This window comes from Opisthorchis viverrini, assembly GCF_000715545.1.
Source record: "Opisthorchis viverrini unplaced genomic scaffold opera_v5_48, whole genome shotgun sequence".
NCBI lineage: Eukaryota > Metazoa > Platyhelminthes > Trematoda > Opisthorchiida > Opisthorchiidae > Opisthorchis > Opisthorchis viverrini.
Genome location: NW_008751704.1, coordinates 726,339 through 753,800, shown reverse-complemented (window position 1 = coordinate 753,800; position 27,462 = coordinate 726,339). Strand labels below are relative to the sequence as shown.

General features: G+C 41.9%; 2 protein-coding genes across 2 annotated transcripts in view; one reads left to right on the top strand and one right to left on the bottom strand.

Annotated features, from left to right (window-relative positions):
• T265_03386 (hypothetical protein) overlaps positions 1-632 on the bottom strand; it is a gene marked incomplete at both ends in the record, with an annotated part of 51,241 nt that extends 50,609 nt beyond the window's left edge. The window contains one exon of the mRNA XM_009167855.1: positions 584-632. Within this exon, the coding sequence (XP_009166119.1) occupies positions 584-632 (49 nt within the window). The remainder of the gene's footprint in view (positions 1-583) is intronic.
• Positions 633-4,212: 3,580 nt separating this feature from the next.
• Positions 4,213-27,462, top strand: part of T265_03385 (hypothetical protein) — a gene marked incomplete at both ends in the record, with an annotated part of 26,301 nt that continues 3,051 nt past the window's right edge. Inside the window, 6 exons of the mRNA XM_009167854.1 lie at positions 4,213-4,237; positions 12,561-12,752; positions 15,048-15,240; positions 17,146-17,293; positions 22,549-22,801; positions 26,640-26,813. Of these exons, the coding sequence (XP_009166118.1) occupies positions 12,732-12,752; positions 15,048-15,240; positions 17,146-17,293; positions 22,549-22,801; positions 26,640-26,813 (789 nt within the window). The remainder of the gene's footprint in view (positions 4,238-12,560; positions 12,753-15,047; positions 15,241-17,145; positions 17,294-22,548; positions 22,802-26,639; positions 26,814-27,462) is intronic.

The window sequence follows — 27,462 nt, the reverse complement described above, 5'->3', positions numbered from 1 at the left end:
TATAAACGCTATACTTCAGGCAAATACAGAGTTTAACTGGAACAGACAATCAATGAAACAGCTACAGTGCAAATAAACCACCATAAGTTTACATTTCATGGTCAACTCATAAACCACATAAATGAAGAGTCGGAAAGCTGTAGTAATAGTGCTATTCGTGAGGAATTTTAAAGGGAATTGCTTTAAAATAATGGGATGTTAGGTGTCCTTATATTTTTTCCCTGTACTAATAGTACCTTAATTAAGGTACCTCGAGGTACATTCGTCTAATTCGACCACAAGGCCTTAAGTTTCCTGCCACCTTCAAAAATATATTCTGGTATTATAGCAACGCACAAGTGTCCTACGTTGTATCTACCATCCTTTATCTTTCAAACAACCTTGATGCAATGAAATCCTATTGCAGAGCAGCGAGAAATTTCTACTCCCAAAGGAGCGTCGCCCAGTGATTTGTTAATTAACAATGTGGAAACATATAACAAGGCTTGGCAGGCATTCTGATTTGTTACTTTCAGCTGCACTTAACCACGCTAAAAAGTACTTACTAAAATTTCGCACTTCCCTCACGGGAAATCATACTTACCGTTAATCGGTTTGGTATTTCCGCCACTAATTCGATGACCTTGTGGCATTTTGTACCCTTATTTTGCTTCCATTATAACACTACTTATTTCATCAATTACATAATCGTTTTTTGTTTGAATACGAAAAACTACGAAGACGCGCACTTGTACAATTTCAAAGAATACAAGCGTGGTCACGTGCTTCGACTCTCTCTTCTGATTTCGCTCGCGCTTGCAGCGGTCATTCGCGAGTATCATGTACTAACTCTAGTACCAAAACATTTCAGACATCTTCGGAATCTATTATATGTGGGAAATGTTCAGAAGAAGACCTCTGTACCAACATAATTGGATTATTGTTTATTCGCTGACCTGGGCCAACGACGGACTATTTTAAAGAGAACAATTTTTAGTGAGTCTGTCCCGTCTGGTCTCTTTATTTTTGTGTGCCCAACCTAGCGTAATCATTTTTATTTCTTTGCCACACACTCCTGGTAAACTAACTCATTGGGTAGCCCGACCACTACAACCTACACATAGTTGGGCATATTTCCAAACCATGCGCGACCTTTTCGTAGGATTTCAGTGGGACTCTGAGAACGTCGGATCAGTGGTAAAGGCAACTGATTTGTTCCATTTTGGCCTTTGGATGCCTGGTGAGGCGTCCTATCGGGGAGGCGTAATAAGTTGACATGTAGTCGGTCGCGCATATGAGGGTTTTCCTCCGCTTTGTTCAAAAGATGGTGTTTGATACCAAATAGTTGAGCCTCCTCGTATCGTAAAAGCTACCCGCCTCTTTTTCACTCACGCTGCAGCCTGTCAAGGCATTAGAAAATGTGGGCGGGCTTTACAGAACTTCCAATGATCAAGGCGGAAATACGAACAGCCCCTAACCGAGTAGGTCTTCAAGGTGGAGGACATTCGTCAACTCTTGCATAAGATCAACCCATTCTGCGTGTTTGGGCCCGACGAGATCCAACCAATGATCCTGAAAGAAACGTCCTCCACACTGGCAAATCATCTAAACACGGCGTTTCGTCAGTCGTTTGAGGAAGGCCACCTTCCTCCTGCTTGGAAGGAAGTGATTGCCGCACCAATCTACAAAACTGGTGACCGACTATCGCCTTGAAGTTACAGGCCTTTAACTCTCAGTAGCGTGCCGTGCGAGGTGATGGAACGCATTCAGAAGTGAGTTATCCTAGATAACCTTACTTCCAACAACCTGATATCTCCAACTCAACACGAATTTCTCCCAAACCGGTCTTGCGTGACAAACATGCTCGTGTTTGTGGACAGCTTAACCCAAGCCGAAGACGAAGGACTCATATCGGATGCCATATTTTTCGACTTCTCAAAAGCATTTGATAGGATCCCACACGTCCCGCTGCTCCACAAACGCGAGTCTTACGGGATTCAGGGGAAAATCCCTCGCTGGATCAAGGCGTCCCTATCAGACAGATCATTCGGAGTGGGAATAGGCTCGACCTTCTCTTCTCCGACGCCGGTCTCCATTGGAGTTCCTCAAGGCTCCGTTCTGGAACCAATGCTGTTTCCGATCTACGTCAACGACCTCCCAGATGTTCTTGCAAGTCCATGTCTACTTTTTGCGGACGACTTGAAATCCTGGAGTTCCAATGCCAGTGCCCTACAGGTGGATGTAGATGCTGCTAAGCAGTGGCCGTTGGACTGGCACCTTCCTCTGAATGACGAAAAGTGCGTCCATGTGTCGTTTGGAGGGGATTCAGCGAATGCCTTTGTTACGCATCTTGAGAAAGGACCAGAAAATATCATGAGATGTGATATAGATCCCTTAGAGATCTACATGGTACGGACGTATAATCATGGTCTCATTTTAATGTCGGGCATTAAAACCTTTTCAGCAACGCACCAATCTATATCCTCCAGATACAAGTTTCCCGTTTCATCTCTCATTACGGTCACATTTCGTGAACATTTAGCACATTTTGCGTGGTAAAACATATGCCGAAAACACTCATTGTCAAAGTCTAACACTAATGTGTTACAAAGTTTCTTTTATTAGTCGCCGTACGCCGCCATAGATTTGCTGATCATAGCATTTACACACAGCACTTATGATGCTCTTGGAGACTACCCAGTTAACATTTGGCTCCACATCACGACATCATATCGGTGAAAGAATAGGTATACCATTTTGTCAATTGAACGCCGAGTTCGTGAATCGGGGTATCACAGCATCGTAAAACGGGCAGCTTATTTTTCCTAGGAACTAATCCAGAATGAAGCCACCGACCATTGTTCTCGTTTCCGACCCTATGATTGTTCATGTAAACAGGCTGACGGACTTCTGTTGCAACTTCTGAAGCGTGTAGACCATACGGCACTGCATTGCGTCAAAGTAATTGTCAGTCGGGCAGTGCATGATTTCTTATGGCAAATCAAACTCTCGCCCCACGCGATGCGGTATGGACCCGTGAGTCGTGCGTTCCATTATGGCTCATCTTTCCGCCTCAACGCAGACTAATTACAGACCACGAGAGATTTTTGCAGGTCATGGCGACTCGAACATAAATTTTACTATCTGGCCATTCTATGGAGTGGGTTGGATTGTACATGGGAACGTAACTACAACCTGTTCCATTAGGCCAGAAGGGCCTGTTGTAGTCCATCGGCGTCAACTTCCGTATAATTTGCACATCAACTAGCCACTCGGCAGTCCCCATTTTCTTAATACTGAATAAGCGCCTGCACGCTGGGTCGGTCAGGACCTGAAAAGCAATGCCGAAGTTGGATCTATGTCTCGCCACAAATTTGGTTCAAGCTGAAATATTGCATTACCACCTGAAAGTTCAAGTTTGAGGTAGCTTCAGTCAAACAAACCAGTCATGCGAGCATGAATGTAATGAACGAGGAAGACTCTATAATGATATCCCACCCTTCGGTGCTGACCTGAGTATCAAAACCAGCTGTACGTTACTTGGTGGCGTATATTCGGTTAGGAACCCAATTTTACACCTTATCAAGATAGGGTAATGTAAATCGGACATTTTGAAGAATCTCGCAAGAGTCAAGGTTTATTTTGGCGAACATTCTGAAAATATTTTGTTTAATAAACGGAGTACTGAACAAGTTTCTATTCGATGAAAACGAGCGATGTTTACATATTTCATCACAAAGTCTCACTCATGGTCTGTCACGGCATCTCCCCAATCTGTCACGTCAATATATACACGTGGATTTTTCGTAATAGACAGCTATGAGCACATTACCGAAAACGCCGTCATTCATCACGTAAGCAGCTTTTATTCTGGTAATGTATTACCTTCCCAGAAGGTCATTTAAAATTAACTTCGTAGAACAAAACTGCCCGGTTAATTATTTAGTCATTTCTGTGGATAAATCCAGCTCATGGTGTATTCATCAGGTCGATTTCAACTTAGCCACAGTAACAGACAAGAGTGGGCCTTATCGCCTGACCATTAGGTAGAGACTGAAGTTACTTCGGCGGAAACTAAAGGGCTTCCGAGGAGGGAATATGACGGAGAATCATTTCATTCAGACACTTTGTATCAGGAACATGTTTCTGCGGCAGGTTGCGCAAAATTTCAAGGCCACCTAACAGCGTTGATTCAAATCCTGGCAGCGCTCGTGGACGCAGCAGATTTCAGCAGCAGATAGTGTGATTAAAATCCGGAGTAAGATGTGCCTAATTTCCAATTAGTATTTCATCAACAGTGCTCAGTGAAATGTTTCCCAGCTTCTTCTAATCGCTAAACATAACAAAATATGTAAATTCTTTCGAGGGTGTCACCAGGACATTATTGTTCAAGACGTTTACGTTAGGTCAAGTGGACTATTTAAGGATTACTTGGTTTTTAATGGTGTACTGGTGGGACAAATCACAGAAACTTCCTATCTCGTCTACGCAGCTTGGATCCAAATCTCTTGCAGCTAGACTGGGGACCCTGCCAAGGTGGACTGCATCTTGTAATTTTAAAGTTAGCGAAACCTTAATGGTAACTCCATCGACCTTACTACGAGTTGATGCTATTACCACATCCTCGGAAACAATTTATCGTTAGTCAGTCACCCGGTAAACACAGTGCCACCGGTGGCTAACTGTGGCCAAATGTGACTAGCTTTGCCGCTAATTTTGTTGGTGAATACAAGCCAAACATAGTATTTGTTGCATAAAAGCCTTCTGAAAACAAATGTAGCAGGATACTCTGGATACTGGAGCTCTATTTACGAAGTAATTTTTGAAACCGATTTGTTTGAATGCACCACCGATTAAATATATTATGAAATTTTTGGGTTGCCAACTTTGGCCGCTTTTAGCCACCAGTGAAGCCATCGGTGGGAAGCGTAACATGCCACCCCTATTTGCCACCTCTTGCCACCGGTGGTGCCGCGGTGGCGTGTTTACTGGGCATATACAAATTGGACCTCCACGATAAATACCTCATTTTCGACTGTATAGTCATACATAGTCGCTGAGTGGCGCTTTAGATATCACTGATTTGTGTCAACAACACTCCCATGACATGTATACAAAGACTGTAAGACGCCGGGGATTATATTTTAAAAAGCATTACATCTTACGCAAAGAAGCAGAGCGAATGGAAGAAATACTTATTTAGTTAGTCCCCCGGTAAACACAGGGCCACCGGTGGCTAACGGTGGCCAAATGTGACTAGCTTTGCCGCTAATTTTGTTGGTGAATACAAGCCAAACATAGTATTTGTTGCATAAAAGCCTTCTGAAAACAAATGTAGCAGGATACTCTGGATACTGGAGCTCTATTTACGAAGTAATTTTTGAAACCGATTTGTTTGAATGCACCACCGATTAAATATATTATGAAATTTTTGGGTTGCCAACTTTGGCCGCTTTTAGCCACCAGTGAAGCCATCGGTGGGAAGCGTAACATGCCACCCCTATTTGCCACCTCTTGCCACCGGTGGTGCCGCGGTGGCGTGTTTACTGGGCATATACAAATTGGACCTCCACGATAAATACCTCATTTTCGACTGTATAGTCATACATAGTCGCTGAGTGGCGCTTTAGATATCACTGATTTGTGTCAACAACACTCCCATGACATGTATACAAAGACTGTAAGACGCCGGGGATTATATTTTAAAAAGCATTACATCTTACGCAAAGAAGCAGAGCGAATGGAAGAAATACTTAAAAACGCTGTTGCAGTGCATATAAGCCAAATAAAGTTTCTATTTTAGCGAATATACACTCATCTGCAAACTAATTTGGTTCTTTCGAAAGACTCACCTGGAACCCAGCTGAATCTCTCGTTTATAATATTGAGCCCCAAGAAGGGCGAAACCGGTCGTGGGCTGTCTATGTATTTTCAGCAACCTTATGAGTAGTACATTACAAAGGTTCTTTTTATTATTAAAATCCTAGGGAGCCTTTCATGAACTCCCCATAGGTCACAAAAATGAAGAATAAAAAAGTTGTGGTAATAGTGATATACCTTACTACGGGGGACTTAGAGGAAAAACAGAACGACGGCGGAATAAAACGTTATTCCAGTTTTCAAGAAAGTTACACGAATTCATGTATTTTCTTGAAAACTAAAGTAGCGTTTCATTCCACCGTCGTGAGGATAACATGATGATGTCATGATGTTAACATGGTAATGACATTAACTTTGTAGCCACAGCGAATAAGGTATTATTTGACAATATTTTGGACAGGCTGATCAATTTCGATAGGAAAATCCGTGAGAATGAAGCCAATTTCCTCCGTAACTGGAAGTTCGGTGACAATATCTTTACCCTACGACAGCATCTCAAACCGTTTCATTCTTCCAAGCGTTTCACTTTGGTCATTTTTCATGATCTGAAGGCTGCTTTTGGCCCTTGTACATTGTAAGAAAATATGGTGGCCCCTGTTGTGCATATGTTTGTTTTCGAATTTTCATCTTTTAATTATGGCACTGTATGACAACCCCTGTGAGTATACACAAGCATATTTTGAACTGCCGCCTGAGTTCCTCATGCTCGGTTGCGTAAGAAAAGAAATCCACCTATCGTTATTTTTCTTTGAATATTTATTGACGTGCTGCTTAGAACATCATTATTTGATTCTGAAAGCCCAAGAACCACAAACCTCTAGACATATTTGCTCACAAATAATGAGTATGTGGGACGTGCCGCATCCTTCATTTCGGACTTCTCAAGAACTCGAGTACTCCTAAATAAATTAAGTGATTTTTTGCATTTTTTTTGTATGCTTCTTAAACTTACCTTAACCCACAACATGCCTCTACAAGAGTGGTGAACTCAAACCCGAGTCTAACGCTTGCAGACCAACGAATTGGCATGGAAGGTAAATTTGTTTATGCAAAAAATTGTTTTGGTTCTGGTTGGACGGGTGGGGTCAAGATCACTTTTCAAAGTGGAAAAGTTAGGGTAGACTTTTTAGCTTCGAATGCCTATGGTGCTGGCATGACGTAAGTTTGTCTACCAAAGGTAGAGTCTTCAGTGTTGCAGTGCAATCCATACTGTACTATGAATCACAAATATAACCTATTCGCGTGAAAACCTTTTGAAAAGGTTTTATGTCCGCAGAACTCTCGTCGAGGGTTGCGGAATAGCTAAATTAACAATGCTGAGACGCATCAGATTGCCTTAGGAAGAAACAACTTTTGAGAAGGAAAAACTACTCATACAAAGTAAGAAATGCTTTTTGTGACACACTTTGCTTTCCAGCGGGTTATCTGCATCACAGAGCGCCTTTTGTCCAACGAGTGCTGAGTGTAAGCAACCAAGATGTAAACAGAATACGACATACAAATAGAATAAGAGGTACCAACTTGTAAAATGCAACCGCCTTGCTGCATTTTCCTAACGCAGCACAAACCGTCAGTATTCATGAGTAAACCTCATCTCGACTGTGGTCCTACTGCCGCCAAGTTAGCAGAACTTTGAGCAGTCTACCTTGCTAGGATTTACATCTGTGTTAAGCAACTTTTGATGATTCTAAGGAGTATGTTTATGTACAACAATCGGTGTAGAAATATTTATAGTTCGGCCAGTGCAAATCATGCTGCCAAATGCTGGCGATTTCACTGCTGAATTTTCCAGTAAGTCACAATCGTCAGCCTTTTGGTCATGCAGCATTTGTTTGTCTAGAAAGAGCTGGATTTAAGAAGGTGATTATTTGAACAATAGTAAAAATAACTATGCCCATTTGATTGCACAACTTAATACACCACGTCAGCCTTGGAATCTCGACTACACATGCCAAGACCCGGGTGGCCAGGCAGTTCTCACTTCCATATGCGATTTCGTTTAGGTATCAAAAGAATGCTATACCTAAACGATTGAGGTTTAGTGATGTACTGTTGCATTTTGGTTTTGTAAAAGTACTGGAGCAATAATGCTCCGGTTTCAGCAGCAATAATGCAGCATTCTTGCACCCGCGTCAGCACTTGATGGGCTGTTTTGAGCTCATCAAGACAATAGATATTGCACCGGTTTGGCCATATATTTTTCATGCTACAGGACGGTCGGCCTCCCAGAATTTTCCCGTCAGTCTTGTAACAGACAATGTTGCAACTTGCAGCAGCAGCTTTGGTGCAGCTGCACTGCAGCAATGCAATCAGCTTTCTTGCTAAAATTGAAAGCATCGCTGCCAGGCGGAAAGCCCATCAGCAGACTATCTGGAAGTATTTTGATCCTCGATGTGTTCGGAAAGAAAGAAGTAGAATTTAAGCAGCATATTGATTACAAAGTTTATAGGGAGGGAGGTTCGATGGAGGTCATCCTCATGTGACACGACTGCATGTAGTGAACTCAGGGCGTCGTTCTTCGTAGGCGCATGTGGATCCTCGGGAAGAAGCATATAGAAATTTTATAGGATGGAGATGATACTACCTATTTTCACAGGCACTTTCGCATCTTCTGATGATAAAAAGCTACCGCCGGATCTAGACATGCCCTCACTCATGACCGTTAAAAGGCATAACCAAGCGCTTGCTGCAACGTTAAGATTTCGTCGATTCAGTCACGTCCAGGAAAAACGCAGTTTGATTCTCGTGAATTTTACTCTCCCAGTTATGCGTCAGTGTATGAAATAATACCAGAGAACACTTTGAAAGCTATATTCAAGGAACTGTGGTGATTTTCAAACGGTGTTCTTGCACCCCTTTAGTACATAGGACTAAGCGTTGTATTCTATCGGTATTCTGCCTTTATTCCATATATCTTAGATTGAAATTCCAAGGTCTTCCTTAAAGGACTCACCAGTTTGTTTGAAAAGTGAAGGAAGCAACACCTCTAAACCAGATACTCTGATGCACTGAAACAATAAACCTGCACGCTGAACTTTAGCCTGTGATCCATTCTGGATCACATAGTACACCAAGGGATTGAGATGATGGGGTAGAGATAAACTGTTCCTTATCGTGTTGGGACAACCCCATAAAACAAACGTTCTATGAGAGGATTGAGATTCCGTTCTTTCCGGGTACCATTTGAGTATCACCCATATATCTTGCACCAGTCGGTCAGACAAGCTAGAACGGGGTGCAGTTATGTCCCGTTGCAAAATTTTCCCCAGTTCCGGAGTCTTTACAATCTCTGCTGATCCTCAGGCCCTTCATTATTCAGCATTTATGGGGTGTTCATGCCCTATTGTAACCGCCTGTTGTTTGTATAGTTTTCGTAGCTTTATTCAGAAATGCTGTAAATAAGCAGGATACAGTTTCCGTTGAGGTACGATAGCAAACTTTATTTTCCTCTAATCGTTATCAGCACCAATATTAGAACCATTGTTATCATCCTGATCTGGAAGCTTTTCAGCCAAATAAACGAGATATTTTTGAGCCACCGAGATACTCTGAAGGTGACGGAATGAGTCGGTAAGTATCATCCGGGGGTTTTTCATTGGAGAGCTGACAGGTACTTGCGCTTGCACCAAGTAGTAATTGGGGCCAATTGGGATATTAGAAATTAACAACAATCTTATGGAGAAGCTTTTCATCGTTTTACACATAGTCCAGCTAAGTCAGTAGCTAATCCACAATTTGTGGCCTGAAAGTCACATGTTGTCAAGGCTTGTGCCAAACGTTCGTACTGAGTAGAAAAATGACGGTCAGAAGGTAACTGAGAAGACCCACATTACTTCCGCGGTGACTGCTAGCTCATGTTTGGGTTCCAAGATGGGCTTTCTCAGGAGATCTTCGGCATACCTGGGCACTCATATTAATTTTCAAATTCATGATATTGGTACTTCCCACTGAGAGTAACGAGGTGATAAATATCGATAGATGCCTCAGGTCTACTAGCCGTAGGAGCGTTTGCTGAAACAACAGGCAAACACTGTTTGCTGCGTCGAAATTCACTAATCTGGCTGAGACCATCCAACCTGGCAGTGCAAGAAAGACCACCGTTTACAGAAATCCTGTCCACTAAAGCACACTTGGATCTTGGTTTAAGCACAACTTCCACGCCATAGCTACCACGCATCATTACTTCTAGATCATCAGACACCAGAAAAGTAAATAACAAGAAGTCTCACTTCGTCTCAGAAAGTTTTAGAGATATGATCAACGTGGGGTCTTGTATTTATCTTTCGGAAACACAACATGCATGAGTCAGTATAGGAAGCATAGACAGAATAACCGTTTGCAAATTTTTGCTAGAAAGATGCTTAGATAGGGAGTGGGATTTAAGTGGTCGACAACTTAATTGGTCGGAAATTTCTGGGTAAAGAAAAGGTGAGACAGACTATGTGAACCAATGAATCTGGGAGCAGTTGATACCTTTTGGCTACCTAGGCTAAGATTGAGAGTTTGATTGATGTACCTCACCTTGTGTCACTAACTCCCATGTTTAATCTGAAAGGAAGCACAATGATGTAGGAGTTCGCTTAATAACCCTGCTGTCTAGCCTCTACCTCAAAATCCTGATCCAAGAGGCCGTGGCCAGTAGGGTTTTCTTTGGGGACTCTGTCAGTAACCGATGGCTTAGTAGTTCAATATGCTTGGCTGCAGGAGACTGGCCTAAACCGAGGGCGCGGGAAATAAGATATAGATGTTTCACTGCTGATGGTGCTGCATGCAGCAGAGACTTTGAGGGCCTAATGAAGCCCATGGAGATTCTTTTATTACTTTCCGACTGTGTTAAATAACTAGACGGTGATAAATGTCGACTGTTGTGCAATATAAGTGTGCTAATTCTAGGGCCAACCCTTTGCTTTTCGTCTTTCTACGAGGTTCATGGCTGCCTCCAGAAATATTGATTTACTGGTTGCTTGAAGGAAACGCCTTTCTTCCTTCACACGTCTACAGCATGGGACAACAAAATGCTGCCCTCAGTTACTGAAATCTGTTGCAGTATGAAATATTTGATGTCCTTCGCTAGACTCTCTCCGTCGGCTTTCCGAGGCTGCTAAAACTTAAGTAAATTGAGGCCATCCATTGGAGCACGCAAGATCACTGCTGAAGCCAGGCTACCAGGAGACGGAGACAGCTTCAAGTACGGCGAGGAGAAAATGAGTGGCTTGGGAGAGAATGCGTTGTTAGATGTGAATTTGCAACTTTAGTACGAAAAACAGCCGCAGTGATGTCACGCTTAGGGCTGATAGTTGCCATGAAGTCAAAACGAAAATGACACTGCATGTGTTGAAAATATTGCCAGTTTTCTGCTCCTATCACTTCTGTGTCAACGATTCGGCGCCATGTTCATGAAATAAGTTTGAACAATCTTTCGTGAGTGTTCATGCATTATATTTATTGTTCCTTCCAACAGCTCGTCGCAACCAATATATATATTTTTCTGAAGAGCAGATTAACAGCATGATCCGGAAGCGTTCCAAACGTTAGGCTGCAAGACTGCTCAGTAAATCAGGGTAAATTAACAACCAACAAAGCAGTAACTCATCATCGTCGTCGATAACGTAACATCATTGACAAATCTTGGTGCCTAGGGCCGGAAAATCCGAGAAGATACAAATAACAGAGGCGTCGACTAAAGCATATGTCCACCACCAATGTCTGGGATGGCCTGCCAGACGCATGCTAAATGTCCATTGTCAGAAAGTATTGTCTAATTCAGAATGATGTGAGCCGAGAATGTGTCATCCTTCGGCATGGCGGAGGGATATATACTAGATTGCGAAAATTCTGGGCACTGTTCATGCAACCCGCCTACTAGGCTGCAGTCTGCCTTGCAAATGGAAGGAAGTAGCTTCTCTGCTATCAGTTTCCATTCAGATTTTCTGAAGAATGTCTAGAGTCGCAAGCACCTCGTAATTAATCGTGTGAGGCTAGAATTGAGGCCCTACATATCTAGATTTATTCTTTTGTCCATAGTAAGCTTTCAAATGAACTATGGCTTTGCCACAACGACGCATCAGTTTTAAACACTGGATGACTCTTTATCATGGCGATGACTGTGATTATTAACGAATTCAACCTCTTGCTAATCCAAGAACTTTACCTCAGCATGTAGTAAGCTAAAGTGAGCAAATCAAATCTCATGGCTTCAATTTGCAATAAGGCCAATAGTCACACAGACCAGTTTATAAAGCTGCAAGATGACTTGCAAGTTAGATAGATCCTTAATGGCTTACGAGTGAAACAACATGTTTGAGATTTTAAGGAGATTTTAGGTCAGAAGGAAAAAATTACAAAAAACAAGTTGCTTGTTGGAGAAACTGATTTACGAGTGTGAACAGATAAACAATTTGGATGGACAAACTATGAGGAGACGGGTTATAAGCCTTGGTGCTCGTTAACAGTATTCGATCGGAACAGATAACCTCAAAATCAGGGTATATGACAAATTCCTATCAACACAGACAGTAAGATGCGAATGGCCTGGAAGACTTTCACTCTCCAAAGACATTTATAAACCTAAAAATGGTTATCTGATCATTAGTAATCCATGGTTAAACATCGTGTTTTGCTTCCCTTCGGGTGAAAAAACCGTACAAATCGTGTGTCGTTTAATTTTTACTCATCAGTAATAATGTATTCTGTTCTTTCAGCCACCAAATACGTGTCAAGTCTAGAGAAAAATAATACTACGTTTCCCCCCACCAATAATCCAGAACCTTCTTCTTGAACAAGTCTCAGACTGTGAAACCCGTGCGCCCTTGGATTACTGTACATTTGTTCACTTTTCTGAAAACCGACATTGCATAGGCGTCACTTGTAAAATGTGGTTCAACGACGAAGAAGTGAGTTTATTTCGTCCCAGTTACGTTAAATTAGTTAATTAATTAAACTGTCAGTCTCCCTCTTCCCAGAGGATACTCTCCAGATTTTTTTTATTTTCTTAATCGAGGTTAAAAAGCGCACATGATCTTATTATTCATCTCATCTAACAATGCTTGTTGAAACGGTTAGAAAACAAATAGGTGGTAGCCCACTTTTGGCACTGGTTATACCAAACAACTAGACACCTCTTTTACTTGGCGTTAACTGTCAGACTGCTGGACACAAATTCTAGACACAAGGCACTACTTCTAAGGCTGATGAAAATGCCTCGATGGCTCTTCTTGGGTCTAATCGGGTAGGCATAAGCTCCGATTTTTTTAAAATAATCTTTTGATTTACTTGAAAAAAAGTTTATGTAAGAGGCACAATTTACTAAGCTGCAAATTAGATTGGTATAAGAAGAAGGCCAAATTGGATCCATCGCCTGTGATAGAACTGGGCTGGTAAGATTTCTGGCGCACCAACCATTTGTTGATATAGGGCAGTCTGCTAGAATGACGGAAAGTAACCTTTGAAACTGAAATGTACATGTTTTTTGGAATGATTATGCAGCCGAATGCTTTTGGTCACAATCAGTCAAGAAGAACGATTGACCGGATATACGCTTGAATACCCACTAGAAAAATCAATGCACTCTCACGTGGGTACTATCGACTGATAGCTCGTGTGCAATCCTTAGTAGGTAGCATATTTAAGCCGATGCTATTCAGCGCACAACGACGGACCTATCTCTATGCTGCGTTAAGCAGCCATGTAATGAGGAGATCTCTCCGGTTGGTGGACGAGTGAAGTTGAGCAGTGATCTGGGTTTGAACGATCAGTTTTCAGGGTGGTAGTCATCGGAGGATAAAGTGTGAGTGATGTACGTGATGTTAGGTTACCGCAAGCATTCTAAGTGCGTATACCTCTAGGCGCTCTATCAGACAACTTAGAAAGAAACCGACAGCACAAGTGCTGCTGACCTCGATTATCCAGTCCACAGATTTGATCGAGGATCTGGGCGCGACCCTGTGTTTGTACGCAAAGGACGATTAAATTTTCGACAAGATCCTAGTCATTTTTGGAACATCTATCTTGCTTAGCGTTATCAGTGAAGTCCAACCTCGACTTTCTCATCCCAGACGATTCAAGTTCTCTATGACAAATCAACCAATTAGCCGGAACACTATTCTTATACACTGTTGACGAACAAATGCACATAAAGTTGATTAATGCCATGCCTTTAGATATATGTGATCTAGACGTTTACATGAAGATACTCAGAATTTTAACCTGACCGGTATTTCATTTAAGGATTTTGTGACACCGCCACATGTACTTAGAAAGTTCAACTCAATCCCACTGCTCTGGCAACATCATCCAAACAACGATAAATACGATAAAACTTGCAGTAATTGGTTGGGAAAGGATGACTGAAGCCCGAAGGACTGTAATTCATCAAAAAACGTCAGGCCTAGGAAAGTGCCAGCAGTACTTCAGTTAGGTATTTCAGTTCAGTACAAGACTACATGTCACTTCAGCCCAATATAGTGTACCCGCTACCCTATGTTTACATGTTGTTCGGCAACCTGTTTTGATTAAGAGTAACTGAACTTCCTTAGTTTTGCTCGAACGTCGGTATTTTAAGCATGCATCAAGCTGATAGAAGGCCTTTAGCAGATCGGTACAGTGACGAGCGTTGCCTTAAAATGTATTTTTGGAGGTACTTTCTTAAATTTCATAGATGGGTGTCGATGGCGAAAGGAAGGCCATCATAGTTACCATGGCCACTGCTTTATGAACAGACCCTATATTTGCTATTCATGGCCATTCCCTTACTTTTGGTGTCCTGATTTGCAACCGCGCTGTTGCATTTAAGCGTGCCCCTGAAACCCGACGAATTGATATTCAGGCTTTTGATCATACCAACCGCTTTACCTGCAGCGACGGGATACATTCATGAATAATTAATACCTGTTTGTCTATCTGTCCGTCTGTCCGTCTGTCTGTCTGTGTTTGTTAATGCACCTCACCAGAACCGCTGATGACAGATTAGAAAGCTGACAACTTGCCGCCAGCCCTATTAGTGAGCATTTACCTCTCAACAAGCTGACGTCTTCGTGATGCATTTTCCTCACAATTCTACTACGTTAAATCCAACGAAACAAGTAGAAAAAAAGTGACTTTTGTGAATCAGGATTGGTTTGAGTATCCTGTCCATAGTCATGCCGACAAGTTAAATAAGCATAGTAGTCGTTTTATGTTTTGAATTTCAGCGTTCGACTCGGCTGGACAGGTCGGCAGGTTGTTTTACAAATCAAGAAACATCTACGTTCGGAATTCCACCAAACCCGTCACCAACTTCGTTTGATCCATCAGTTCCACCAATCTCAATTACTAACAGGTTCCAACGTACGCATACTAGACACTCAATTTACTCAAGTCAACACAGCTCAGCTGATTTCAGTAGTAAGTCATAAAATGCACCACTATCTCCGTGATTTTTTACACATATAAGCCAGTTCGCGTTGCGTGTAGTGTGGTGTTTGCGATCAATATTATGAAATTTCTAAAGTATCTTGCTCCACAACTCAGTTTGTTAGGGTAATTTGTGGTTAGTCTGACGCTATTTGGGACGGGGTGTAGAATATTTTAACCAAGAGTTGGACGCAAAATCAGCCTGTTCATTTCAAGAGTTTGAATTCGCATGGAACTCTAAGCAGCATGTCGTTTGCAAGGTGGTCCAGGATTGTATCACTACTGTATCACCATAACGCCTGAAACACAGCATATTTATACCACGTTTGTAGACGCAAAATCAGCCTGTTCATTTCAAGAGTCTGAATTCGCATGGAACTCTGAGCAGCACGTGTCCTTGTCGTTTTCAAAGTCGTCCAGGGTTGTATCACTACTGTATCACCGTAACGCCTGAAGCACAGCACATTTATACCACGTTTGGATTTTCTGAGTTTTGTTTGCATAAGTCAGCATTTGAATGGATTTCTAGTTTCCAGAGTAAACGTAGCCTTCTTTTTGAAGTACCAAGCAGTATCTTTACTCCTAAACAGCAAGTTGATAAATTGTGATTTTTATGAGTAAAAAGAGCCCAGCACGCAAATTCTAGGTTCTTTTAGCTACACTCATATTTTGTGCGAATCGCAGCAGATGGGGATTCAAAGAGAAAGGTAGTTCATTCTCTGGTGGTAGTTGCTGGCGTTATGTGTATTTCACAGTGTTCTTATTGAATACTTTTAAAGGCTGTCAAAAATGTCCGATGAAAGTGTCGTCGCTGACCATTTGCCGCACACTGTTCTCACTGCAGTGTATGATTCTTTTCGCTTGGTGTACACTAAATCTGAATAAAAGTAGGGGGAGAATTGTGTTTTTCTGCGAAGTAAGCACTGTTCATCATGACATGACCTGCGTATAGGCAGGAATTCCAGCTTGATGAAAAATACTTTTAAAGGCTGTCAAAAATGTCCGGTGAAAGTGTCGTCGCTGACCATGTGCCGCACATTGTTCTCACTGCAAAGTGTGTGATTCTTTTCACTTGGCTTACACTAAATCTGATTAAAAGTAGGGGGGTTGTGTCTTTCCTCCGAATTAATCACTGTTCGTCATGACATGACCTGCGTATCGGCAGGAATTCCAGCTTGATGAAGAACTGTGACCTTTACGCTGTTCGTCCGCTGTCCACCAAGGAAGCATGACTGAACAAACAGGTTTGCTGGTACGTAGTTACAGGGTTGGCGAACAACTTTGACTAGAAATTAAGATAGTGTGGGACCACACGAAAACCTGTAGATGCTGATCAGATGAAACCGATGCGAACCCTTTCCTACTGAACAGCTAGTTTCAAAACCGATTCTGGCTCTAGCTGTTAATCCGGAATTTTTCTCACTGATAGTTGATAGAAAGCGTGGTTTTCTTATTTGAAAAGTCCATTTTCCCATTTGGAGATTCCTTACACTGTTTTGTCTGGTGTAAAACACTAAGTTCCCCTGATCCATTGCATCAAATAGGAGACAAAGATCTGTGTCCTCTGTCCATGTGAGCAAGCCTGTATGTCCTTCTTCTCTCTCACTACGAAAAATCAGGATGTGACCTACCATAAAACGCAGTTAATTAAGTGTTTCAGTTGAACTGTTACTCGGCAGGTGGCTGTGACAAGATAGAGCATTTTCTCACTTGGTAATACTATCACTCTTTCATCTTGTGCCCTCAGCTGAATCCTTGGATGCAAACCAAAAATGTGTTCTTCATTTTATATATCTGAAAGAAAGTGACTTGCAATCCCTAAGTTGCCGAGTTTTACAACCATTTTTTTCCGCAACAGGAAACCAATTTACAAGTTTTTGCATCGTACTTCCTCAGCTCCAAATTTATCCCACAAAGATCCACTTTTCCGCGAAGTGCTTCAGCTGCAGCGAGAAATCCTCTATCCTGGTGGCATTATCACCGAAGGAGTTCCATCCGACTTTCGACGATATGTTGCCTTTGTCAATGCAGGCCATCGTGTTTGGTAAGTTAGACGGCAAGCAGAATTTGAGCACTCGAGATCCACAGTAGTATTACTGTTCTTGGAGATATCACCGTTCGGAAACAGCTGGCCATACCTCTCTTAGTTTTTATGTGCAATATATAATCACAAAAAGAAAATATATTGGGAAGTGCCGACTAGTATGTTGGAACTATCTCCATTCGTCATGGTTCATTGATCTTATTCCCCCCACCGGTTGCACACATTTTGCGCTAACACAAAAGTACTCTGTGTTTATAACATCGGCTTTTTGATAAACAGAAATCTTATGCGTAATTGGCGATCGAATTGTTCCTGAGAATGGCTGATCGTACAGTACTAACACATTTGTGTCCCCATTTTGTTGTTCAGAGTATTCTGTCACTAAATGGTCTCGCTTAATCTGACTGAAATCTGGCTTTGCCTATTGGTGTATGAGACTGAGGCACTGATCTTCACATTTTAAAGTAATTGATATCGTATTCACTTTGCACCTGGTTACTCGGAGTTGAAAAGCAATGAACAAAATACTAAATATTCAGCTCGTGGTGTGTATTTTCAGTTTCTAAGCTGTCATTACGTAACCGAACTGCATCAGACGCAGCAAAAAACAGATCACATATTTGTCATTCTACTTGGACTGGAATACGACCGCAGCATATTCAATAAAATCTGTCATTCCAGAGTTACTGCCTTCAGGAAAAGACTGAAATGTGTCTTCCACTGAAATTGGTTTATCCCGAATAAATTCTAATCAGAAGCAATCTTTCCATAGTTTGAGCTCTCTATAGGATCATAAGTTTATTTTGAATGGAACTAGTGCCACAAGCAGAATTATTACACAATGCTATCGTTGTTATCTAGAGCAACTTCAGCTCTTCCATTAACAGTGAACTACAGGAAAAATAAAACTATGACTCCAGACACCTAATCCGATAGCGTACGTCAGAACCTCAAATTCCAACAACTTAGTTCAAATGCGACCAACCTCATCATCTCTAGCTTAACGCGGAGAAGATCACTGAACCTTTTTACTGGAAAGAAGCAATTTCAGTCAGATCGCTCTTTTAACGACCGTACTATCTCGAGCTTATACATACATACTGAAACATGGGTGTACCACTCACCTCTCACGGAGAAGCCGTCTGATAACTCCCTGGTGATGAGGATGATGACTTCTGGTGATAGCTATAAGACCGTCCCTCTCGGACCATGACTGACTACGCTCACTTCATCGGTTCTAATGCGAATAAAATTCTGTAGTTTCAAACTAAACCAACTGTGTGAACCGAACAAAGTTTCCCGAAATTTTTTGCTACCATTCAGTGATAGGACTTTACCAATCATAAAAAACTGCGAAAACTAATTCAAATGAGAACGGTCCTAATTGAGCTTTGTGATTCGAGGTTTAGATACTAGTAACAACCATTTTGATCAATGTGGTTTGCTCATGGTAGGATGTACATACCGACGAGTGTGAACCTAGCTACAGGTTGGGCTAACAAAAGACACACGGGCTATGTCCTTCGCTTGGTCGCTCATTTATCTTTCCATTCTGTTCTCAAGCTTGCTTATCTGCATGACGTGACCTCTGAACTTTCACAAATATCCCATTCCCAATAAAATAGATGGAGAATCACAGGAACAACGTTTAAGTTGTTGTCTCTGTGCAAGACACCTTACATTACTATCCTGATTCGTTTAAATCCAAAGCTGAGATTATCAAAAGTAAGCATTCCGTTTGGATGACCTAAGTGTCTGGTAGGTTTCGAAGGCAGTCCAAGTGAAGTGGATTTCCCCTGACTTTCATTGAGCTAAACACCTATTTGGAAGTTAAATCGACGCTAAGGGGGACTCGGCTGAATTCCAGAGAGATCCCCTATTCACAATATATTTGAACGAATGTACTGCACTGACTCCTGTGAAGCTGACGCGTAATCATTGATTTTTCAGCACGGCTTTTTACCATAAACAAAACCAAGGTAGTTTATACGAATAGTGATTGTGTTCGGTTAGCGATGGATTCCGATTAATATCATTAGTTACACGTCAATTTTCATCGAGCATGTTGATGACAATGTGGTGTCATTCCGGATCAATGACCAAAAGTCCGAACGAGCGCAGTTTCATAAACCCGGTGGTCAGCTTTGCACTCGCTCACAAACTCTGAAACACGGACACAGTTGTGTGTATTTTTTTAACGCTGTGCAATTCTGCGTGCCACTCTACATATCTGTCACACATTTGTGCATTCGTACCATATTAAACATATGGTGCTCCAACAATGGATAATTCAAACAGAATGTCCTTAACATACTGAGCATACTGACACGGAATATGAGGCAAGTTCACAGATAGTGACCAAAAACTGCCCCACTATCACAGCACTGTACCAGTTCCGTGTATGAAGTATTCCAAGATATAGTCAACAAAGTTTTTTCTCCCGGATTCCGGGCCAAATTGATAGTAACTTTAAGACCCCAACCTGTAAGACCGTACAACTGTCCCGTGAAAACACTTGCAGCGAAAGTCAGTAGGAAAGTCACTTCCACCGGAGAGCAATCCAATGCACGGTTACTATTATAAAAGTTACGGTGCCTCAGAATGTATTGCACATAGGAAAAAATTCCATTCAAAAAGCATTCGGAGCTGCTTTTCGTCGAAAGTTTCTGTGTATTGAAACATCATCATCATCATCATCATCATCATCATCATCATCATCATCATCATCATCATCATCATCATCATCATCATCATCATCATTTTCATCATCGACAGCAGCCACACAACCGTGATTTATTTGAATTTCTCACTATGAAGAAAAAGAACGAAAACGGAAGGAAAATTGACTTGGAGCTAACCCACCACAATCATCCCGACTGTCTATTCCTGGCGTGTTCAGCGACATCATGCGCCAGGAGAGTGACATTACAATTCTTGGGAACAAGGTGCATACTAAAAGACAGAGTGACTTCGGTCTGTTCATCCAAAAAATGACCGAATGTGAACAGGCTATTGAGTCGACTCAGCCAACTAACTGTGAATCTAACACGAAAGCAGAAAATAGCGAAATACAGTCATTTGCACACAAACTTGGTTTTGTGTGAGAGAGAGGTTTTTCAACTGGAACCCACGTGAATTTCTCGTTCGTGATGATCTCAGTTGTCTGAGTCTCTCGCAAAACCAAATTTGTTTGTAAATGACTGTATTTCGGTGATTTCGTGCAATTCGTTTTCAACGGGAACATAAGGTTGACGGAAACTCGGGGACTGAGCATACTTGATGAGTCCCAAGAAGAGCGAAACCGGTTGTGGGTTGTCGAAGTGTTTTCAGCAATCCTATGAGTAGTGCATTACAAAAAAGCATAAAATAGTCCAAATGCTCCATCTCCGTGCCCAACGGCTTTGTGTACCACGGCTTTGGTATGATCATGATAGCTTTGAGCTGACTCAGACACAGTATCTTATATCGATTGGGGAAGTTTGGGTTAACATTTAGAAATATTTTGATGTCACAATGGTTCTTGGTCCGTTCACCAAGATTCATGCTGGGCTGAGTGGGTAAATTTTTCATGTTCGGTGTGCAGCAGCATCCAATAACTCTAACTTAATTGGCCGACCGCGAACAGTTCTCGCGTAATTTGTTTGTTCAGCTTGTACTTTGACTTGTGTTGTTGTTTCATTTCCTTACATCTGCTTGGTTTGTTGAATTGAAGGTGCAAGGAGGGACTTTACCCACCCAATCCTAAAGTGGCATTTCTCTGCGATTGGTGACTAAATATTTACAACCTGATTGCCGAACTCGGCCAACAGACAAGCAACCTTTCAGCGCACCCATGATCATGCAATTGTATAAAGCCGATTCGTGTCTGTACCAGTGGACATGGAGAGGTAATTTGGGAGACTGAAACTTAATGGGAATAAAAAGGGAAGAAGGTGCTAGTGTGTTCTTTTCACCGATGTTCCTGTGCCTTTTGTCCTCATCAGCATCCTTGTAGCTAAACGATACTGCAATCAGGTTATGGGGAAATGGAGAAAGTGCACCTTAGTGTTGTATTCATGATGACTTACACTGTGAAGCTTTTAAGGCCCTGGTGAATTCAGAATATATCGATCAGGACTAGTTAGTACCTTAGAATGTCACTTCGAGTACATTCAGGACACAAGCCAGTCTATTTAACAGTGTATCCCAACAACTGAAGTAAATGCTCCCTCTGTCCCACTATGACGGAATGCGCCACCACCACGGACCTCACTAGCTATTGCTTTATAAATGTGACGGTCAGGGGCTAGGTTTTCACAGATAGATTCATCTGTCTGAACCGATGTGAACCTCGACTGAGTTGACGAAACCATTTTGAGTCTTGAATTCCCCCACGAGATGGCAGCACCAGGTTGGACATATTAAATGTCAGTGAGGGTCCCAAAATCTGGCTCTAAGATTTTTGGAGCGTGTGGCTAGATCGTGAAACGTTGCCAATTCCTCAGATTTCAAAGTGGCGTTCTGTAGCCGTCAACATCAGCATTAACAGCGAAACCATAGAAAAACACTGGTACTTCACGGCCTTCAAATTTTCAGTATGCGTCTTCAATCTTCGTGGTTACACACCAGGCTTGTGAATATCTTCGATTCAAAGCGTTTAAGCTTCACATGTGTAAGTCCAAACGTGACGGACCGCCTTTTCATGCTGAACCTTTGTACCCAGACTAGGTTCCTTTTGTTTCCAGGTACCATTAATTGGTTGCAAAGTTTTGCAGCGCACTGCACTGATACGATGACCATAGTCATATTTATCTGCTGTATAGCGTGAAATGGCCTAAACCATGGCTTGTCTATTTCACTCGGCATCCACTGATGAGGTTACCTTTTCTCAACTGCGTAAGCAAAAAGGACCTATGCCAAAGTAACATCTGTTACCAAAAATAGCTTTTCGTGATGGGTGATTCACTCAGAGTGGCTTTCCGTCCATCCATGTCTTTGAAGCTGAAGTAATTCGGCTTAGCTATACACCAGTGTGTCTACTGAGACCTGCAGTTTAGTCCAGTTAGCTGGAAAAATAGATAATACAAGTGGTGGAGAGTTTCATTATCTCCCATCGCACGATTTAAGTCAGGCACAACCATTCAACATTACTTATACTTAATAAACTGTCTGCCACACGATACTTGACTTTTTGGCATACAACTCTGGTAAAAATGAAAACATATTATGCCATACAACTAGATCTTTGTGAAATTTTTACCATCCTTTCTCGAAAGGGTTGCTGGCTGGAATAACGCGTGCAAGGAACTTTATCGGCTATTTCATATAGGAGACCAGCTAGTCAGCATCAATAATCTACTGGTGAAGGATTCCAGACATGCTTTTCACTTGTTCTGTCACATTGAATCGGAACGTGAGAACTGGTGCACGCTGCGTTTACGTCGAACTCCCCTAGCCAAATCATTTGCGGTGCGGCGAGTTGAGCCAGGACAAAGCGTTGGAGTGCGCCTAAACCAGGGAACAAACGAGGTAAGTGTGATGATAGCTGTCTAGTTGATAGATAAAACGAATAGAAGTCTCAAAAATCATCCATGTTTGGAAGTAAACGGCGTCCAGTTTCGTAATGATGGGACTTATCAATAAACTGAATCCAAGCTCGTCAAATTTGATCATCCCTATTGTGCGTGGTCTGTTTCCTCATTGGTAACATAGGGATTTCCATAGAAAGACCTAAACAGCCCTACCGGTTTTCACTGTTTCGGGTTTTGTCAAGTTGATCAGGTCCTCGCATCTCAATCAGTTCACTCCGTTCTGCTGAGTCCTTTGCGCTAAACATTCAATTGAAGGTAATAAAAAAGATTTGTTTATTACAGGCAGGTTTGAAACTCTCATTTAAACTAATAATAAGATTTGATCAGGGCGATTTCTTTATAACCATAGAGAACCATACTGGATAAAATTTCAGGTTACACGCAAGTACGATGTTTGTCTAGACAGAAGCTAACAATTGATGGAATTACTGCAGTTATGCGAGGTGATATAGAGATTTTAACATGCCTAGTTTGAAGGATCCATAGAAATTTCCATAAAATTCCTATTAGTACGATTGTTTGTTGGTATATTTTTATTTCATTTTATTTTATGACCGTATGACTATCACTCAATCTAGAAGATCAATGCGCCTAGAAAGTAGGCCTGAATTTAGGTACATTTTGCCTATTTGAATGCGAGTTTCTCCTATTCTTTCTTCTTAGTTACTGGCTGCATTTCGTCTGTAGGTGTCCTACCTCCAAAACGGGTCAGAACGTTGTGAATTGGAGCCCATTTTTATAGTTGTAGAAGACACCTCACTAGCATATTCTTCGAGACTCACAATAAATGGTCAAAGTTGACGGTTATTCCGCAAGATTCCTAGCTTGATGATGGCAACGTCAATTGAGGCTGTTCATCGCCTAACTTCGGAACTTATTGTCAGTCTCAGTGAAACATTGTTAAGTTCTTTGTTTGAGCCGTAAGAGAATATCTTATGGTCAAGCCACATGGTAAAGAATTGGGGATAAGAGTTCTACCGTGAATCCGTTTACGTTCCTTTGTAAGATTAAACAGGTTTCAATCAAACACTCAGTACTAGAATTCGTAACTGAACTAGCCTCATTCCTCGAAAAGAAGCCAACAGGATTCAACGTTGTGGTACAAATAGGGGAGAGATAAAAATGTGCTAGGATGCTGGTTCTTTCCCTGCTGATCATGGAATTCAGAATAGCAGAAGTAAATGGAGCGGAAAAGACATTAATCCGTTGAGTCTAACTGAGGTACAATTGGTCCTTGCTGGTTTACTCCCATAAACAAATTTCTCTTCTGAAAGGGGGTTAGAGTACTGTCGATGTTCCACTTACAGAATACTCCCTAAACAACCGTTGCTTAAATGAACACGAATATCGGTGAAAAGAAGGTCTCCGCTGCGGAGTTATTAGTTCGCAAATGCCAATTGACCAGTTACAGACTATTGGACAGGGGAGCAAAACTCTCATATACATCTTATTTACAAAAACTGAGCATCCATCTTCTATTGAACTCGTCTTCCTGAAATTTCCTGGATATCCATTGACCGTTGCTCAAATCCAAGCAAATGCTACAAAGCGACTCCACAAATTTCGCAGCAGATCTCCCTTTTCAAGAGACACAAATCGAATTTACAAGAAGAAAACATACTACTTGCATACCCCCACTAGTAGTATCCACCGTTTCGTCGGCAGCTTGTTGTAGTCATTGAATTGATTGACGGCTGCACTTGGGCTCACTCATGATCACAATATAGTATTTATCTTTCTAGTGTACAGGATGAAACAATAAGGTGAACTAGGATATTCCAAACTCCGGTCTGAGGTGGTCCTTTGATCCAACCGCTACCACTTGACGAACGAACCATCGATTAATTTCAAAGCTCGTCTGCAACGATGACATTTCGATCAAGCGCTGATTAAAAAGTCAGATGGTTTTCGCATACCGGATAGTCAGCTAACCTGGTTTACTAAGTGGTCAACTGATCGAATGTCTGTTTGCATCAGACGGTTTCTGTGGATAAAGTGCCAAGTGTACGTAATGAAGCAGCTTGTTGGCCTATTCTCTTCAAGCTCAGGACCTTGAAAATTATGACAAAAACAGGTGAACGAGCTCCGGAAAACGCGAGTGGAGCACAGGGTGTGAGTCACGGCGTGTTATTAGATATCTGTTTCAGTGCAAGGGTGACGTGATTAAAACTGGAATTTAAACAAAGCACCATCAGATGGAGACGGAGAAGGTTGAGCGAAACTAAGCAAATAAGGTCAGTTTAAGCCCACCCAGTTTGCTTTACTCAACAACTAAGACGATCTGTCGTCTGTAACTAGGATCCAGCTGATGTAGAATAAAATCATCGGTATTTGTGAAATTCAAGGATGTGTGCGGGCTAAGAACTATCCGGCATACCCAGAACCACACAGGAAGGATTAAGGCCCATAACCGTAGCATGGGACTTTTCTCGAAGGTGATCACGTAGAGCACATGACGTATTAGATGACTCCCTCTCCCATAAATAATAGCTTAAAAATTCTAGTTATGCTTTCTGCCAACTGGTATATCCATCTATATGAATAGCACCTTACCACTTCTGATATGTAGCCCCATGGTTGGTTCCGAGCGCCATGTGTTACAGCTGGCATCTGTCCATAACATACATGAAAAGAGAACCGTAAATTTTATTTGCAATAAACTACGAAACATTTGTGGAGCTGCGAAATCTACTGGAAACTATTTCGATGCATGGTGGCTGATGAAGGAGGAACAGTGCGGTGGTTTGAACAAGCATGCTGTTAACAATGATTAATAATGACCGTTTTTCTCTATATCCGGGTGAGCTGTTTAATTAGACTTTTTGCACTACGGGGTGAGAGGACAACCATCCCTGTATTAGAGTGTGTGCATGCGCCCTAATTTCTAGTTCCGTCATAATTAAGCTCTTTTACCCAGTTTTGGTACATTTATATCGCGATTTGCCAACCTGCGAAATGCGATAAATAACGCACAGCGCTTTCGAGGGATCCGTCGGTGGACTTTTGTGCATTTGTATACAAATGTAAATCAGATTTATAGTACTGCTAAACCTAAAAGACTTTTTACGGAAACGGTTGATGGGGCTGTTTGGTAACGACCACTGAAGAAAGGTGGACGCCCCGGATCGCAACGCAGCACTTTACAAATTAAAAGTTGACGGACATATCCACAAATGAAAGAAAACCTAGGAGGTCCGTGATTTAGGACCGCATTAATCTAACTTTCACATCCACAGCAGTGATTCTGTCAGGGGTGGGCAAAATCAGACTAAGCTCAGCTGACATCAATTCTTTGGATTATTGCAAACGAACTACTGCAGCTGTTCAACTAATTTTGGCTGATAACAGAGGCAGTCTTAAAAATCCCATTTACCAACACTGGACGGAACGACTAAATACTCAAAGACCTTAACGCACCGCTGCTCCATTCTGAGGAGAGTTATGGAGCAGTTTTTCTCTACCCTACAGCATACGTGGTTATCAGTCGGAATATTTTACGCAGGCAGGATTCCCTCCTCTTAGGTTTATCACCGACAAGTAACTTCTCGGATTGTGCTACTGTGAGAATTAGTTTCGTACGGTATATCGGTATAACCAGACGAACTAGAAATCCAGAATTCAGCGAAGCGTAGCAACCAGCACGTATGTATTCGAATTGGCGAATATGTACACCATATGGAATATTAAAACAAGAGAATAATGAATAGAGCAACGAATAGAGTATCAGTCATGTTCATCACAGTTACATTTCAGTCACATTGTTTTTTCCCAACCAGGTTCGGTTGGTCGTTCCAGACGGGTTGGTTTCAAAAGTTGGTTTATCTTCCGCTCCCGAACTCAGCCTAGCAACTTGCTCATTGGAGAAAAAACAAATGGACAAATCCTCTCAAACATGGACCATAACGGAGCTCAACGGGCACGCAGTAAATATGTTTTTCACACATGGAGAGGTACGTAGTTAAAGTTACTGGACTAAATGAGACTTTGTGTGCGTCAGTGGTAGAAACAATAATGAATGTGTAATTTCGCGACGAACTTTTGGTGATCGAATGTTCCAGACAGTGATTTACAGTTTTCTTGAGAACCCAAGGGCTACCCTTAGTACTGGTCAAAATCGTGTTCCCCAAAAGGCTGCAAAAATCGATATACTAAACACTGAATTGACTTACATTCTGTCTGTAAGTTATCTTCCTTCGCTAGCATCCTCCTGAGGGCAGATGGCATGTGTAAATATTCCTGTGCATCAACACATGTCCTCCAAAAATCCGCTATGCCCTGTCTAAAGCTGAAATGTTAGGAAAGTGTGTTTGTGGTCGCTGAGTTGGGCAATCTGATTGCAAGTGTTTCATCACCAATCGAGGTGATATCATCAGTGCGTTGTTAGGGTGTATGGGGGAGTATAGCGATGGGTTGGTGGTTGTGCATTGAGTAGTGTTGTGTGTGTGTGTGTGTGTGTGTGTTAATATACATGCTGCTAGCCGGCGTTGACCTTCGGTCAAGGTTGGTTTTTCGGTCGCTCGTTTCCATTGGTTGTTCTGTTATCCTGCGTCCTGATTGATCGATGACCAGGTGAACTGTGAGCCTGGCCTTCCCTGCCCT